General features: G+C 56.0%; 1 protein-coding gene across 3 annotated transcripts in view; it reads left to right on the top strand.

Moving 5' to 3' along the window:
• PPP2R3B (protein phosphatase 2 regulatory subunit B''beta) overlaps positions 1–11,416 on the top strand; it is a 61,583-nt gene extending 50,167 nt beyond the window's left edge. For 2 of the 3 annotated variants that reach the window (XM_063083130.1, XM_063083132.1), the window contains exons 6-13: positions 263–364; positions 803–959; positions 3,950–3,998; positions 4,632–4,721; positions 4,904–5,079; positions 5,852–5,970; positions 6,043–6,149; positions 10,581–11,416. In XM_063083130.1, coding sequence (XP_062939200.1) covers positions 263–364; positions 803–959; positions 3,950–3,998; positions 4,632–4,721; positions 4,904–5,079; positions 5,852–5,970; positions 6,043–6,149; positions 10,581–10,731 — 951 coding nt within the window. In that variant the 3' untranslated portion in view covers positions 10,732–11,416. The remainder of the gene's footprint in view (positions 1–262; positions 365–802; positions 960–3,949; positions 3,999–4,631; positions 4,722–4,903; positions 5,080–5,851; positions 5,971–6,042; positions 6,150–10,580) is intronic. The other variant, XM_063083131.1, reaches the window with a different exon arrangement.
• Positions 11,417–14,381: the final 2,965 nt, after the last annotated feature.

Genomic DNA, 14,381 nt, shown 5'->3' with positions numbered 1-14,381 from the left:
AACACACCTAGCCTAGTGTATTGCAGGTGTGGCCGAGTCCTGGGTGCAGACAGCCCCCCCCTTCACCAGCCCTCCCTATAGCCCCCAGTCCACCTGTCGAGACCTCTTTGTGCTTGGGCCGGGGCTGGGGCTTGGCCATCCTTCCCTCCGCTGTCCTCAGAGTCCCCTACTACATTCTGCGTGCCCTCTCAGCGACTGGGGTCTTGCGGCATGGTCCCCGTCCTTTCCCCACATGCCTGCCCTGCACATGCTGCACCGACAGGCCCTCCCCCTGCAGGTCATCCAGCGGATATTCTACACGGTCAACAGGTCCTGGTCGGGCAGGATCACTTGCACAGAGCTCAGGAGGAGCACCTTCCTACAGGTAGGCCACCACGGGGGGCGGGCGGGTGGGTGTCCTCCCATCCCCACACCACTGCCTGGCATGGACCCCACTCTCACGTGCTCCAGGCCTGTGATGCTCACGGCAGGGTGCCCACTGCCCAAGTCAGGGCCCCGAGCTGGCTGCGTTGGCACTGAGGAGACCCTCACGCTTCTCTGTGATGCTGGGGGCAGCTGACCTGGGTCATAGGGGCTGCCGTGGGGTGTGCCCTGCTCTTGGCTGCCCCGCCCCTAGGTGCCCCCTCTTTAGCTGTCCTCCCACAGGGCTGCCCCATCCCAGGCACCCACACCCTCCAGCCAGCCTCAGGATCAGAGCCTTGAACCCTGAGGAACAGGAGTCCCCCGGCTGAGGCGCCAGCCCACCTGCAAGAGGCTTGCCCCTCACGGCCCATCCTCTCATGTCTGTGGGTTTATGTTCCAGAATGTGGCCCTGCTAGAGGAGGAGGCAGACATCAACCAGCTGACTGAGTACTTCTCGTACGAGCACTTTTACGTCATCTACTGCAAGTTCTGGGAGCTGGACACGGACCACGACCTGCTCATTGATGCACAGGACCTGGCCCGGCACAACGACCATGGTGAGTGCACTTGTGGGACTCCCAGGCCCCAGCCCCCGCAGCACAGATGCTCTCCCTTCCTTGAGGTGGGCTGCAGCCCCATATCCACCTGGCCCTGAGCCTCCCCATCTCCCCTCCCACCCTCCCAAAGAGTGGCATGGCACTGAGGGACGTACGGGACACTCGGTTTCTGCAGAGGAAGGGTCTGTGCTCTGCAGGGTGCAGATCAAGATGCCCTGGCTCTAGGTTCCTGTCCCCAGCATCCCCTGCCCTCTGCATCCCAGCCCCAGCACAGATGCTTCACAAGACCTGACCTATCCTCACCTGCCCTGTGTACCTCACACCACTTCCACCCCAGGCCTTGGTTGGTTCCTGAGGAGTTTGGGGACCCCCACCCTTCAGGTTCATGCCAAGCTGGATGGGCAAACCCTAATTTGGCAGAGTCTCTGGGTATAGCCCTCTAGCTTTCCTCGACAGGCTTCCCTTCACTCTGAGCACACAGTCACTGCCCCCCAGTGAACACCTGCACACCCAGGTGGACACCCGTCCACACAGGTGCACATCTGCTTGCCCATTTGGAACCCGCTTAGTAGGTGAATGTTTTCTTTCCGGCCTTCCTTGCAGTTCCTGGCTTCCAGCCTCCTCCCCTCCTCCTTCCCATGTCCCCCTGCTCAGTGCTCTGTGCTTCCACACTCGTGTGCCTGTGGACGAGGTCTCTGCGAGGCGGCCAGTAGAGGGGGCACTGGCACCAGTCCTGAGACTGCTGATCGCTGAACCTGAGACCCACCATGGTGGCTCCCATACCAGCATCCAATTTAAGAATTTTCATTATTAGCATGTTACATGGAGATACCTTTTTAATAAGTTTTTGTTTCCAGCTTCCAGGGTGGTTCACGTCATAGATGGGATCCTAAAAATGTGACTAGTGGTTTAATCACAATTTAAATTCAGCATAAAGGAACTGTTCATGAGTATTTTTTAATAAAAGAATATTGCTCCCACCTTCCCTTAGGAGTAATCAGAACTTCAAGGTATATGAAATGCTAAAATTCACATGCCCGTGGGTTTTGACTTTCCTACGGCATTACCTTAAAACTGCATCTTTGGGTGTAATTTTTCAGATAGCTGCTCATGAGAGTATTCCTAAATCCTCCCAGGCAGCCGCAGGTGTGTCAGCCTTGACCATAGTGTCCCCACATGTGAGCTCTGCGGGGCGGGGCCTGTCATACCCTCTGCGGCTCTCCCTGGGACTTGGCTCCAGGGGACCATGGTCCTGGGACATGTGGGTGGACACACAAGCAGACACGGCCCCTCACCTTGTCTGCGCTGAATTCATCATGCTCCGCAAACAGACCCCTATGCCACATCTTCAGTGAGAACACGGCTGAGCATACCCGTCTGCAGGGTGGAAAACACGCCAGCACCAGGGGCCCGCTGTCACTGTCAAGCCCCCTCCCAGCTCCCACTTCCCATGTCCCTGTGAGCTGCTGCCACACCCACTAACAGCCTCACATCCGAACAGCACACGGGGCTTCTGGAATGATCTCTGAAGGCCGAAGCATGCTTTAATGTGTTTCTTCCCTTTCACATGCCACGTCCACCCTCCTCCCTGAGAAATCTGGAGGATTTTATAGGCACGTAGCAGATCCTGTGTCGTAAAATGAAAAGGCGGTGCTGGTCAGGGCTGACTCTGGTGCAGCTCCACAGAGGGCGTGTTTCCAAAGATCAGCAGACTAGAGAGGTCCAAGTCCGCTGGACTAAGTCCCCAGGGTTTCCAGAATAAATTAGCACAAACCAGGCAGCTGACAACAGCAGAAACTTCCCTCTCCCAGTTCTGGAGGAAGAAGTCTGAGGTCAAGAAGTGGCGGGACCACACGCCCTCCAGAGGCTCCAGGGGAGGATCCTTCCTGCCTCTTCCAGCTCCTGGTGGCTCCAGGCATCCCTGGGCTTGTGGCCGCATCACTCCAGTCTCTGCCTCCATCTTCACGTGGCTTCTCCTCTGTCTTTTCTCTTCTAAGGACACCTGTTATTAGATTTAGGGTATAACCTAACTGATGATCTCATCTTGAGATCCTTAATTTCTTCTGTAAAGATTCTATTTCCAAATAAGGCACCGTTTTCAAGTACCAGGGATCAGGATGGGGACATACCTTTTTGCGGGGATACCATTCAACTCATAACACCATCCAGTCATTTGTCATGGGGGTGACTTTGAGGCAGGATGAACTGGGGTGTGGGCAAAGAGACTTTATTTCCCCATCTTCTGGGCATCATACTGTGGACTAAATTTTGTTCCCCAAAATTCCTGTGTCGAAATCTTAACCCCCAGGACCTCAAATATGACTGTTTGGAGACAGGGTCTTTAAATAGATAATTAAGTTAACATGAGATCACTAGGGTGGGGCCCAATCCAATCTCACTGGTGTCCCTATAAGAAGAGGAAATGACACAGATACAGAGGGACAACCATGTGAGGACACAGGGAGAAGACGGGGTCTACAAGCCAAGGAGAGAGGCCTCAGGAGGAACCAGCCCTGCCACACCTTGATCTCAGACTTCAGCCTCAGGACTGGAGAGATGAACGTCTGCTGTCTCAGTGCCCAGGCGGTGTTGCCTGGACTGGAGGCCCCCAGCCGAGGCTCCGCTTCTCACGCTCACCTCCTGTCTGTCAGGTGTTACGTGAGGTGCTTCTGTGTTCACAGTCGAGGTCAGGGTGAGCGCGTTTGCACCGAAGCATGAGATGTGAACATGCGTTTGCTGCGCTCTTCGCAGACCTGTCTCGGAACCCTGGTCGGCTTTTCACTCTGTGGCTTTGACTTGGGGCTCAACCCTCCGGGACTGGAAGCTCAGTGAGCACCGGGGGAGCCTGTAAGGGGGCGTCAGGTCCCCTGCCCAGTCCCAGGCCTCCTTTCCACTTCAGACCCAACCCTGCCAAGGCTCTCCCCCGCAGGGTGTGACATGGACTGAGGCCACCAGGCAGGCTGCTCACAAGCCCGTTTCTTCCTTTGCAGCCATTTCTACAAGGATGGTCGACAGGATATTCTCGGGAGCCGTGACCAGGTATGCACAGCCCACCCTCCGCCCAGCACTCCCTCCTTTGACTACAGTGGTTCACTTCCAAGAGGCCAGATCTCTCTCATTTCCTCCCTAATGTGAGCTGCTGCTGTTCTGACAGGACTGTCACACAAGGTCACGAGAAGGGGGGACACACGCCTGTCACTCAAGGTCCCATGTAAGGGCCAGTGCACGTGTGTCATGCAGTCCTAAGTAAAGGGGAACACGCATCTCTCACACAAGGTTCTCAATACAGAGTGATATACTCATCTCTGTTACTCGAGATCCTAATATAGGGGACACACATGTCATTGTCAGGTGAGGTCTTAAGTAAGGGTGGGCGCACAGCCCAGGCCTCAGGTTGGTGTCCTCCTCAGGCACTGGCCTCTGAGCAAGCCCCGGAGGAGGAGTGTCTGAGGCCTCGGGGACTGTGGCAGTGACTAGTTGGCTGCTCCAGATGTCCCTGGAAAAGGGTGGAGCCTCTGCCCTGGCCCTTGAGGACCCCCAGGCTCCTTGCAGGAGCAACCAAGTGGGGAGGGACTGTGGGTGCCCATGCCCGAGCATGTTGGAAGGGACCCCACTGCTCCATGCTTTTCTCCCCAACATGCATCTTTGTCTGCATGCTGCGCCTGAATCCAGAGGCAGAAAAGTACAGAAGGCAGGCAAGATTAGCTACGCGGACTTTGTCTGGTTTTTGATCTCTGAAGAGGACAAAAAAACCCCGACCAGGTAGGTGTTTGGGAACTCCTTGTAGGAGTTGGAAGCGTGTGCTCAGCAGTCACCCCACGTGTGCACTGCCCGCCCAATGGTCAGTCCCAGGCAGGGTTGGCCTGGTGGGGGTGACCCGGGTGGGGTCCACCTGGGGAAGGGTGTCTTTGGCCGTCTGGCTGACAGGCCTGCCGCGGTCTCAGCATAGAGTACTGGTTCCGCTGCATGGACCTGGACGGGGACGGGGCGTTGTCCATGTTCGAGCTGGAGTATTTCTACGAGGAACAGTGCCGCAGGCTGGACAGCATGGCCATCGAGGCCCTGCCCTTTGAGGACTGCCTCTGCCAGATGCTGGACCTGGTCAAGCCCCAGAATGAAGGTAACACCCCTACAAGGGGATGTCATGGGGGAGGAGGTGTCTGTGGTGAGGGGACATCCAGTGTGAGGGGATGCCCGGGAGGACATCCCTGGATGAGGGGTCACCCAGCTGAGGGGACATCCCACCGTGAGCAGGCATTCGGGTGAGGCGACATCTCGAGTGAGTGTACCTCCCCTTGTGAGGGACTGTGGTTCCAGGCCTGGATGCAGTCTGTGGCATGTCCCAGCCTCAACCCCTACTCCCCCCAAACTCCCTTGAAGGTCAAAGGGTCTGTAGGGAACTTTCTGTCAGCTGCTGCCTCCATCCATTTTGTGCTCAGTGTTTTGGAATCCAGGTCTGGGAATGTTTAACTTTAGAAATCGTTCTGAAGCAGCAGGCACAGGCCACCTGCAGCCGGTTCTTCCTAACCCTGATTTTCTACTCGTGTTTAATGACCCCTTGAGGAGCTCGGGTCCTGGAGCAGATCCCTGTCATCTAAGATCCAGGGACGCCCCCTGGTGGCCTGCATCTCCCTGTTCTGTCTCTGCACCCCATCATCCTCCCTGCCACACAGGGCCCCACGGCACTCCTCCCTGCCCGTGGCCTTCCACGCTTCAGGCCGTGCCCAGAACTACCTCGTATGTCTGTTTCTCACGTCAGAGTGTGGCAGAACACATAGTACTGTGCTGCCTCCTCGAGGGCAGGTTATCACACACGTGCCAGCACACACAGTACAGACCTCTGCACATGCAGCCGGGCTCATTTTGTCTTTGAAATGCTCTGTCTTCCACAGGGAAGATCACGCTCCACGACCTGAAGCAGTGTAAGCTCGCCAATGTCTTCTTTGACACGTTCTTCAACATCGAGAAGTACCTTGACCACGAGCAGAAAGAGCAGGTCTCACTGTTCAGGGTGAGTATGGCAGGGCACGTGGGCTCACCACTGCCACCTGTGCCATGCCTGCAACACTTGTGCTTCCTCCAGGAGAGCGAGAGCGACGGTCCCGAGCTGTCAGACTGGGAGAAGTACGCTGCCGAGGAGTACGACATCCTGGTGGCCGAGGAGGCTGCGGGCGAGCCGTGGGACGAGGGGTGAGTTTGGGACGTGGGAGCAGAGGGCAACGAGGTGGTGAGGACGGGAGGCAGACAGCACGGCGTCCTGGCCTCACCTGAGCGCGCAGCTCAGCCCCGTCCTGCAGTGCCTGCGTGGGATCTCGTAACCCTGGCTGCAAGTCTGTTGTTTTTTTTTTAATTTATCTATTGAGTCAAAATTGATTATACATATTTTGGGGGTTGAACATTGATATGTTGATCAAATCAATATTACTAGCATATGTATTGTTACAAATCATAATTATTCTTTATGCCCCTTGCCCAATCTCTCCCCAACCCCCATTCCCTCCCCCCTCTACCCTAGATTTCTTCTCTCCTCCTGGTTACTCTTAATTTGTTGCCTAGATGATCAGGTCCCCCAAAATCATCATGCAGCAGATGCTTCTGTCATTCTGGAATGGGCTTTGTGGAGAGCGACGTCCTCTTTTCTCTGTCTCTGCTGGTGACTCCAGTGGCTGGCGGACCACCTGTGTGGGGGTTGTGGCGTCCAGTCGCTGTCGCAGCTGCTGCCAGTTCTTGCACATGAGGCAGAGAAGCGGGAGACTGAGTCAAGGCGTGTTTTGCTAATGATGTCCGTCCTTACACCTTGGCTGACACCGAAGGGTCGGAGGTGGGCAGCCTGCCTGGGGCTGGTGGCCAGTCACAGGCCCCATTCCCGCCTGGGACCTTGGAGACACCAAACCACCCAAAAGGGCTTCTTGGTTTCTTGTTCTTATTAAGTTAAAGGTTCTTTACAGCTTCTGGGAAAAACTCGTTTATCAGATAGGTGTCTTTTCATTCTCTTGACATTGTCTCTCAGAGATGTTCTTAATTCTGATGACACGCACTCCACTTATCAGTTTGTTCTGAGCGTGCTTTGGTGTCATGTCTAAGAAATCACTGTCTGATCCACAGCTGCAAAGGCTTTCTTCACAAGTCTTGTTTTACGTTTTCCACTTAGGTCTGTGATGGGTTTTGAGTAAATTTTCCTGTGGGGTGTGAGGCGTGAATCGAGGCTCAGTTTTTTGCATCTGGATGTCCAGTTGTGCCATTTTTGCAAAGCCACTGAATTGCCTTGGTGTCGCTGTTGAAACTCCATCGACCTCGTGAGCGTAGTCCGTTTCTAAACTGCCTTCATCTTCTGAGGTCCACGTGTGTCCGTTCCCCAATAAACACTGTCGAGTCCGCAGCCTCATCATGAGTACCAAAGTCACATGGTGAGAAGCCTCCAACCTCGGCCTAGCGCAGGATGGTCTGGGTGTGCGGATTTTAGATGCACCCGTCCGTTTTCTTTGTTAGAGGGTTTGGGGGGAGGGGGGGATAGTTTTTTCTTTTAAGCAGCTGGTGGGTACAGGGATCCGAACCCTTGACCTAGGTGTTCTCACACCACACTCTAACCGGATGAGCCAGTGGCCAGCCCACCATCACTTTCTGCGAAGTCCTATGGAGACATTTGTGGGAACGGTGGGTCTGTAGGTCTGTAGGCCGTGAGAGTCAGCATCGTGACCACACGGAGTCTGTGCCCGTCTGCAACCCCCTCTGTGTGGCCAGCTGTAGAGCATGCAGTGACTCTGCAGCCACAGGGTGAGGAGGTCCTGTCAGCGCTTCACTTCTCTTTCTGTGTTGCGCTGGCCGTGCTGGATCTCGGCCTTTGTTGTAAATTTAAAATAAGCTTGTCTACTACAAACCATTCTGCTGAAGGCTTGAATGAGATGCTGATGACTGAATACATCCACGCGGGGACAGTGGCAGCTCCATAACGTCGAGTGGCCCGCTCTACAGACATGCGTGTTTCTCCTTTTACTTAGGTCTCCTCTGGCTCCATCTGTCATCGTCATGTAGCTTTCCCTGTACAGACCTCACACGCACGAGGGGTCCTCAAAAAGTTCACGGAAGTGTTCGTTTATCTTTATTTCCATTTTCCACAGACTTGTTGAACTAACTTCGTATTTCATGAGAGTTCTATTTGAATAGTTCATAATTTTGGCCAGTTGTTTGGGCTGTAGAAATATGATTTATTTGCACTTATCGATCTTGTGTTTGTTTGCACCTTTATTAAATGCATTTGTTAGCTCTAGTAGCTTTTAGTAGGTTTTGGGGGGTTTTCTACACGGACAGTTACGTTGAGTGGGCTGGTTTTATTTCTTCCTTTCTGCTCTCTGCATTTTATTTTTTTTGCCTGTTGCACCAGCCCAGAACCTCCAGTGCGAAGTGGAGGAGGAGGGATGGGGACAGCCTTGTTCTCGGCCTCAGGTGGAAAGCAGCTGTGAGGCTTCCTGCAAACGTCCTTTCAGCTTGGGGACCTCCCCTTCTGTCCCAGTTTGAGACTTTGTCACGAAGGGATGCTGAATTCTGTCAGATGCATTTGCTGAAATGATTTCTTTCTGCAGTCTGATGACACACGGAATTACACCAAATGGTTTTTGACAGTTGAACCGTTTCCAGGATAAGCCTGCGCGGGCGGTTGTGACGTCTTTCTTGTAGGTTAGTGGATTACACTGGCCAAGCTCACCCGTGGTCTGTTCTCGGGCTGCCGTTGGCTTTAGTGTCGGGGCTGCCGGCCTTGTACAGGAAGAGACGAGCTTGCGCTTCCCACAGAGTTCGTGTGGCGGACGTGTTATTTCTTCCCTGAATGTTTGGCAGAATTCACCAGAGATGCCACCTGGGCCAGGAGTTTTCTTTGATGGAAGGGTTTTCATTTTTTACCATCTTTATTAACTATGCGTTTCAAGCATACATTTGTGTCCAGGAGGCCACCCCACAGTGGGATAACATGTGCCTCCGTCACCCTGAAGGTCTCCTTCCCTACTCCCCGCAGACCTGTAGGTGAGCTGGCATTTTCTACACTCTTAGACACCCGTTTGGAATTTGTCCTCTGGGACTGGAGGTCTTTCTGTGAGAAGTTCAGACCCTGGGCTAGGTTATCCCTTCCTTCTTGAGTGGTTTGTGTCTTCCATTCACCTAAGTGTGTTATTGGCCATAGTAGTCCCGGACTTTAGGGTTAATATCTCCAGAATCCACACCAATCACCACCTCCCGTGGTCCTCATATTGATTTATCTTTTATCTTTTTTCTGCATTGGTATGGCCGGGGGGATATCAATTCTAGATCTTGTCAAAGCACCAGCAGCGCCGTCCCTCTGCTCTGCTGTTAGGTTTCCTGTCCTGTCGGTGTCTATGTGACCTTCCTTTCTGCCGCTCACCTTCTCCAGTTTCTTTGGGTAGAGGCTGAGGTCACTGCTTGGAGACATTTCTCCTGAGTAGGCACCGACTGCTCTGTGCCAGTCAGCACCGTGGGTTGCCTTGTGTTTTCACTTGTGTTCAGCTCAGGATACCTTCTAGTTACTCTCTGATTGCCCAGACGCACAGGTGTCCCAGAGGCACGTTTTAACCCCGCCCCATGCACACACGCTGGGCACGTGGCCTTCCTGGGCTGTCTGTCCCCTTCACCCTGCTGCACCTTGTAGAGCAGCTGTAGCCCTATTGTATCGACCCCCACCTCATGACCATGCCCACCCCAAGTTCTTCTCCACCACATATCTTTCCCCTCCTGATGAGGCCCCTTGTCCCCTGCCCAGCCACCGTGTCCCCCTGCCCATAGTGATGACTGGCTTTGAGTCCAAAGCGTGCGGTTCATGGTCACCATGCCCTGGTCACCATGTGGCTGCCCTGCCCAAGTTCACTTCTGCTCCTTCACGGTACGGCTCAGGCCCACCGGGGGAGCCAGGCACTGGGCAGGGCAGGAGCCCTGAAGGAGGGCTTTAGAGGGTTGGAGGCTTCACTAGTTTCCGAGAGACGTCAGGACATTTCCAGTGTAGAGGCGCAGGGAGTACTTGTCATCACCCATAACAGAAAGGAGGTGTTACCGTCCCTTCAGGGTGAGGATTCTGTTCAAACTGTCATGGCATCACCTGGGCAGCCTGCATATACGTCTTGAAAGACTTTGCCTAAACCAAGTTGAGTCTTACTTTTTATGAACAGCATCTTCACTGTCACGTGGGCTCTCACCATCTGATCGGCCACGTGTGGACAGACCAGTCCAGTTTTAAAACAGGCCACACACTTACGGTTTGGAGGTTTGCTCTGAAAGAAGCACCATCATTAAGCTTTGCGGGACAGTGTCACCCAGTTGCCACCACTGCAGAGAGATGCTGAGTGTACAGTTATGCCGACCCCGGGGTAGCACCCCATCCCATGTGACCCCAAAGGGTGGGATCCTTCTGCTGGTGATCCTCAGGGAGGCTGCCCCACCACTGAGCGTCCACACACGTGGCTTCACGGTGGTGCAGTGTTTCAGGGAAGACTCTGGCGCTGTCCCGCGGGGGGGCATGAATGTACATCTCCGACCCAGGAGAGGGCCCCGCGCTGTGAGTGCATCCAGGTGCCCTCCCCTGTCCTGCCTGCTGTCCCCTCATTATGCCTCTCCTTGCAGATTCGACACAGAGCTTAGCCCTGTGGACCAGAAGCTGAGCACACTGCGGTCCCCGCTGTCCCAGAGGCCCTTCTTCGAGACACCATCCCCCCTGGGTGCTGTTGACCTGTACGAGTATGCCTGTAGGGACGAGGACCTGCAGACTTTGTGACGCACCCAGGGATCGTGTGCGGTGGCCCATGCTACACGCCAGGGTGATCCGCTGAGAGGTGCCAGTTTTGGTGTAAAAAACAAAACCGTTTAATCGTTGAGCTCTCTTTTGTGGAAGATGAAGTGCGTTTGTACGGAATGATAAACTTTTATTTACACGTCGCTAGTCACAGATGTCATTGGTGGCGCAGATTGATTCCTACCTGACCTTGAGGGGCCGACGCTGGCTCAAGAACTCTGCAGTCTGGCACGTCGGCCCCAGGGTCCCTTGTAAATTGGGACAGGCTCCTGTGCTAACACCCTGGGCCCCACCCACACTGCAGCTTTTGGAGTGGAGGTGTCGACTTACCCGTCCTGGCCGGCAGATCACCCCAGGATCTGGCTGCTCTGGAGAGGGCCACGGTGATGTCCTCTGCCACATGCTTGCTCCTCGGCGCTGGGCGCACGCCACTCTCTCCTGGGGTCGTCATGAACATTCCACGAGCTCCGGACGGGCCCAGCTGGCCACACCCGCATCTCCCACGTGCGGGGCGTGGGCAGGGAACCCGGCAGCGCCTACATTGGGATGTTTTTACATAAATGTACAGAAGTATGTAAAGGTAACCTTCATTTGCTGTGTATAGCGGTTTACGAATGTTTTATGTGATCACGTTTGTATTTTCAAATAAAGAATTTAAGGATTTTCAGTCAGGAGCATAGTTCTTTCAGCCACAGCCCAGGGACACAAACATGACATGCTACGTGGACTCAGGTCCGTTTACGAGGCCATCAACATTTCGCAAACAGTAACAGCAGATGGTGATGCTGCCTGGGGACACAGCAGCAGTGTCACCTGCAGACACCACCATGCTGTATTGGGGGGAGGCCTGGGTGTAGAAGGCCAGCTAAGCGTTTCACAGGCAGCAGGACGCAGCCCAGGTCCAACACGCTCGCGGCGGGCCCTCCTCGCCTGGCGCTCCCAGCCACGGGGGTCCACGCCCCCAGAAGCCAAGGCTGAAAGAAAGTGGGGCCGTGGCGGGAAGGGGTGTCTGTACGGGGTCTAGGGCAGCAGCGTCCCAGGGATGGAGGGGGTGGGGCTCACATGGTCTGGCCCCAAGATGAGGTTTAATGGCCTGGACATTCCCACAGGGACATGCCCCAGACAGCTCTGCCTCTATCCATGCCTGCTCCCCAGGCTCCACGTGGCGTGCGCGGCAGGTAAAACCATCACCATGACAACCACAGGGAGTGAAGTTTGCCCTTCATCGGACAAGACAACAAGACGCTCCCAACCCAATGCATCCCCACATGACAGGAGGCCCCCATGGCCAGCAGAGCAGGAACACGCGTCACAACATGCGGTGCGTGGGCCCCAGGCCACCCTCCTGTGAGGCCTCTGTGCCCCTCTACCTGTGCTTGGCTCCACAGGCATGCAGGGCAGGGCCGGGGTTCCCTCCAGAGCAGCCTGTGTGGAGGCAGCTGGTTCCACCCAGCCATGGAACTGCTGGCTGTGGACACAGGACGGGGACATGAATGACGCAGACTCCCAACTTGTCCCTGTGGGGTGTGGGCTCCTCAGAACCCTGGAGGAAGAGACAGAGATAGGTGCCCAGAACGGAGACACGTGGACACACACACACGGGATGGACAGACACAAGAGGCACCTTCCACAGGATGAGCTGGGCACCCTCGCACATTTCCAGTCAAAACAGGGCAGCTCCCAGAGGAAGAATTCCCAGAGGATGGGGGGGGCAAGGGCAAGGGCCTGGGCCTGCAAGTGGATAGGAGTCCCGTGGAGCTGGGGCTCCCTAACTGCCCCCCGGCCACGTGGGCCCATTGAGACCAGGACACGCACCGGGCCCTGCAAGGATGGACTTAGGGAACCAACTCTGCCTCGGTACCCTGAGGACCCCACGTGAGCCCAGAAACTCCTGTGAGCCTGGAAACCCGAGGTCAGAGCTTGGGTCAGCTGGGGGGCTGGGCGGCTGGGCTTCCCAAGGGTCAAGCCAGACCCTGGAGATTGTCTACTCTGAAGCCCCATGACGTCTGACCCTGGGACCCACAGCCCCCTGCGCTGACCATGGAAGGAAACTGCTCCCACCCCACGTGAGGCACGAGGCCAGGACATCACAGAGCTCCCTCTGACATGGGCAGCACCTGGCTGGAGGCCCCCACCTCCCCGACTGGTGCCACCCCCACTGTCTGATGTCCCTGTATGCTGCTCCTGCTGATGTCCTGGTTTACCTACCATCACCCCCGGAGGGCCCACACGGACTCGCCGAGGCCAGGATGTGCTCCACAATGACACGGTCACTGGAGGACAGGCTATCCACATCTTAGATATTCCTGTGGGGGAGACAGAGATCCCAGCTCCATAATAGTTGCGCCTGGGCATGCCTCAGAGGGACCTACCTACCGCCTCATCCAGGGCATTCCCTCACCAAGAGCCTGTGTCAGGGTGGGCCGGGGGCTCTCCACAAACACATGCCCACTGGCCCCAGACTATGATGGGGGGTGGCATCCCGCGAGGGGCATGTACTTCTGCACCTCAGCCCAGGCCAGGTCCCCTGGCCTGCAGGTCTCCATGGAGCAGTCCCTCCTGGTAGATGCCAGGACATCTCCTGCCTACAGCCACCCAGCCCAGCTCACTTTTGTGAGTGACCCCAGATCTCATGGGACACCCCTTGGGGAGACTCGAGGGGATCCTGTCAGCCCCTGGGTGTTAGACCCGAAGAGCATTAACTGGGCAATGGCTGAGCACGGGACAGCCCGGGACAGAGTGGCTCGAGCCCCATCCCGGAAGGTGGCCGTGAGGGGCTGCTGGCTGTTCTCTCTCATGAGGTCCCCACCCCTTCCTGCAGCCCTGAGGTCCAGGCTGTCCCGGGCTACTCTCCACTGGGAGTGAGCCAGTCTCCTTGAGGCGGGTGGGTGAGGTGGGGGTGGGCACCATGCACTCTGCCTGGGACACAGCAGAGGGCCTTCCAGGAGAGGAGTGACAGGCACAGCGGGTCCCCAGGGGCTCCAAGAACAAGGGGAGCACGGCAGGTTCTGGGGTTCCATTGTGGTTGACCCATGACATGTGAGCCCTGGGTGTTCCCAGGGGACCTGCAGCACCAAGTGAGCCTGGTGGGTTCTGGGGGATTCTGGTGGGGTAGGGGGCTTCATAGCACCACATGAGCATGGCACCACATGAGCATGGCACCACATGAGCATGGCACGTTCCAGAAGGTTCTGGTGGTTGCAGTATGTGGCAAGCCACTATATTCAGGTGTTCTGCCACATATGAGGCGACAGGGCAGGTCCCAATGAATTCCACTGCGACTGCAGGAGGACGGAGCCACCCAGGGCCACTAGAGGTAAAAGGACACCAGGTCCCTGCTGAGGGACTGAGGTGGGAGAAGAGTCAGGAGCAGGAGTCGCAGAGGGTCGGGGCCTATACAGCCAGTAAGAGATGAAGGAGACAGCGGGTGGGGAGGAGACAGACGGAAGGGGCACAGAGGAGGACACGAAGGGGACGGACACGAGAGCAAATGCAGACAAGAGATGAGGACGAGGAAGGAGGGGGAGGCCAAGGCCCTCAGGAGCCCACGGGGTGCTGCCCCAACACCCTGTTGACGCAGGCGCCCTGGAGGCTGAGGGAGAAGGTGACACAAGGAGAGGGGGGCAGAGCTG

The sequence above is a fragment of the Cynocephalus volans genome, chromosome X, assembly GCF_027409185.1.
Source record: "Cynocephalus volans isolate mCynVol1 chromosome X, mCynVol1.pri, whole genome shotgun sequence".
NCBI classification, from domain to species: Eukaryota; Metazoa; Chordata; class Mammalia; order Dermoptera; family Cynocephalidae; genus Cynocephalus; species Cynocephalus volans.
This window is presented reverse-complemented; position numbering and strand designations above follow the sequence as displayed.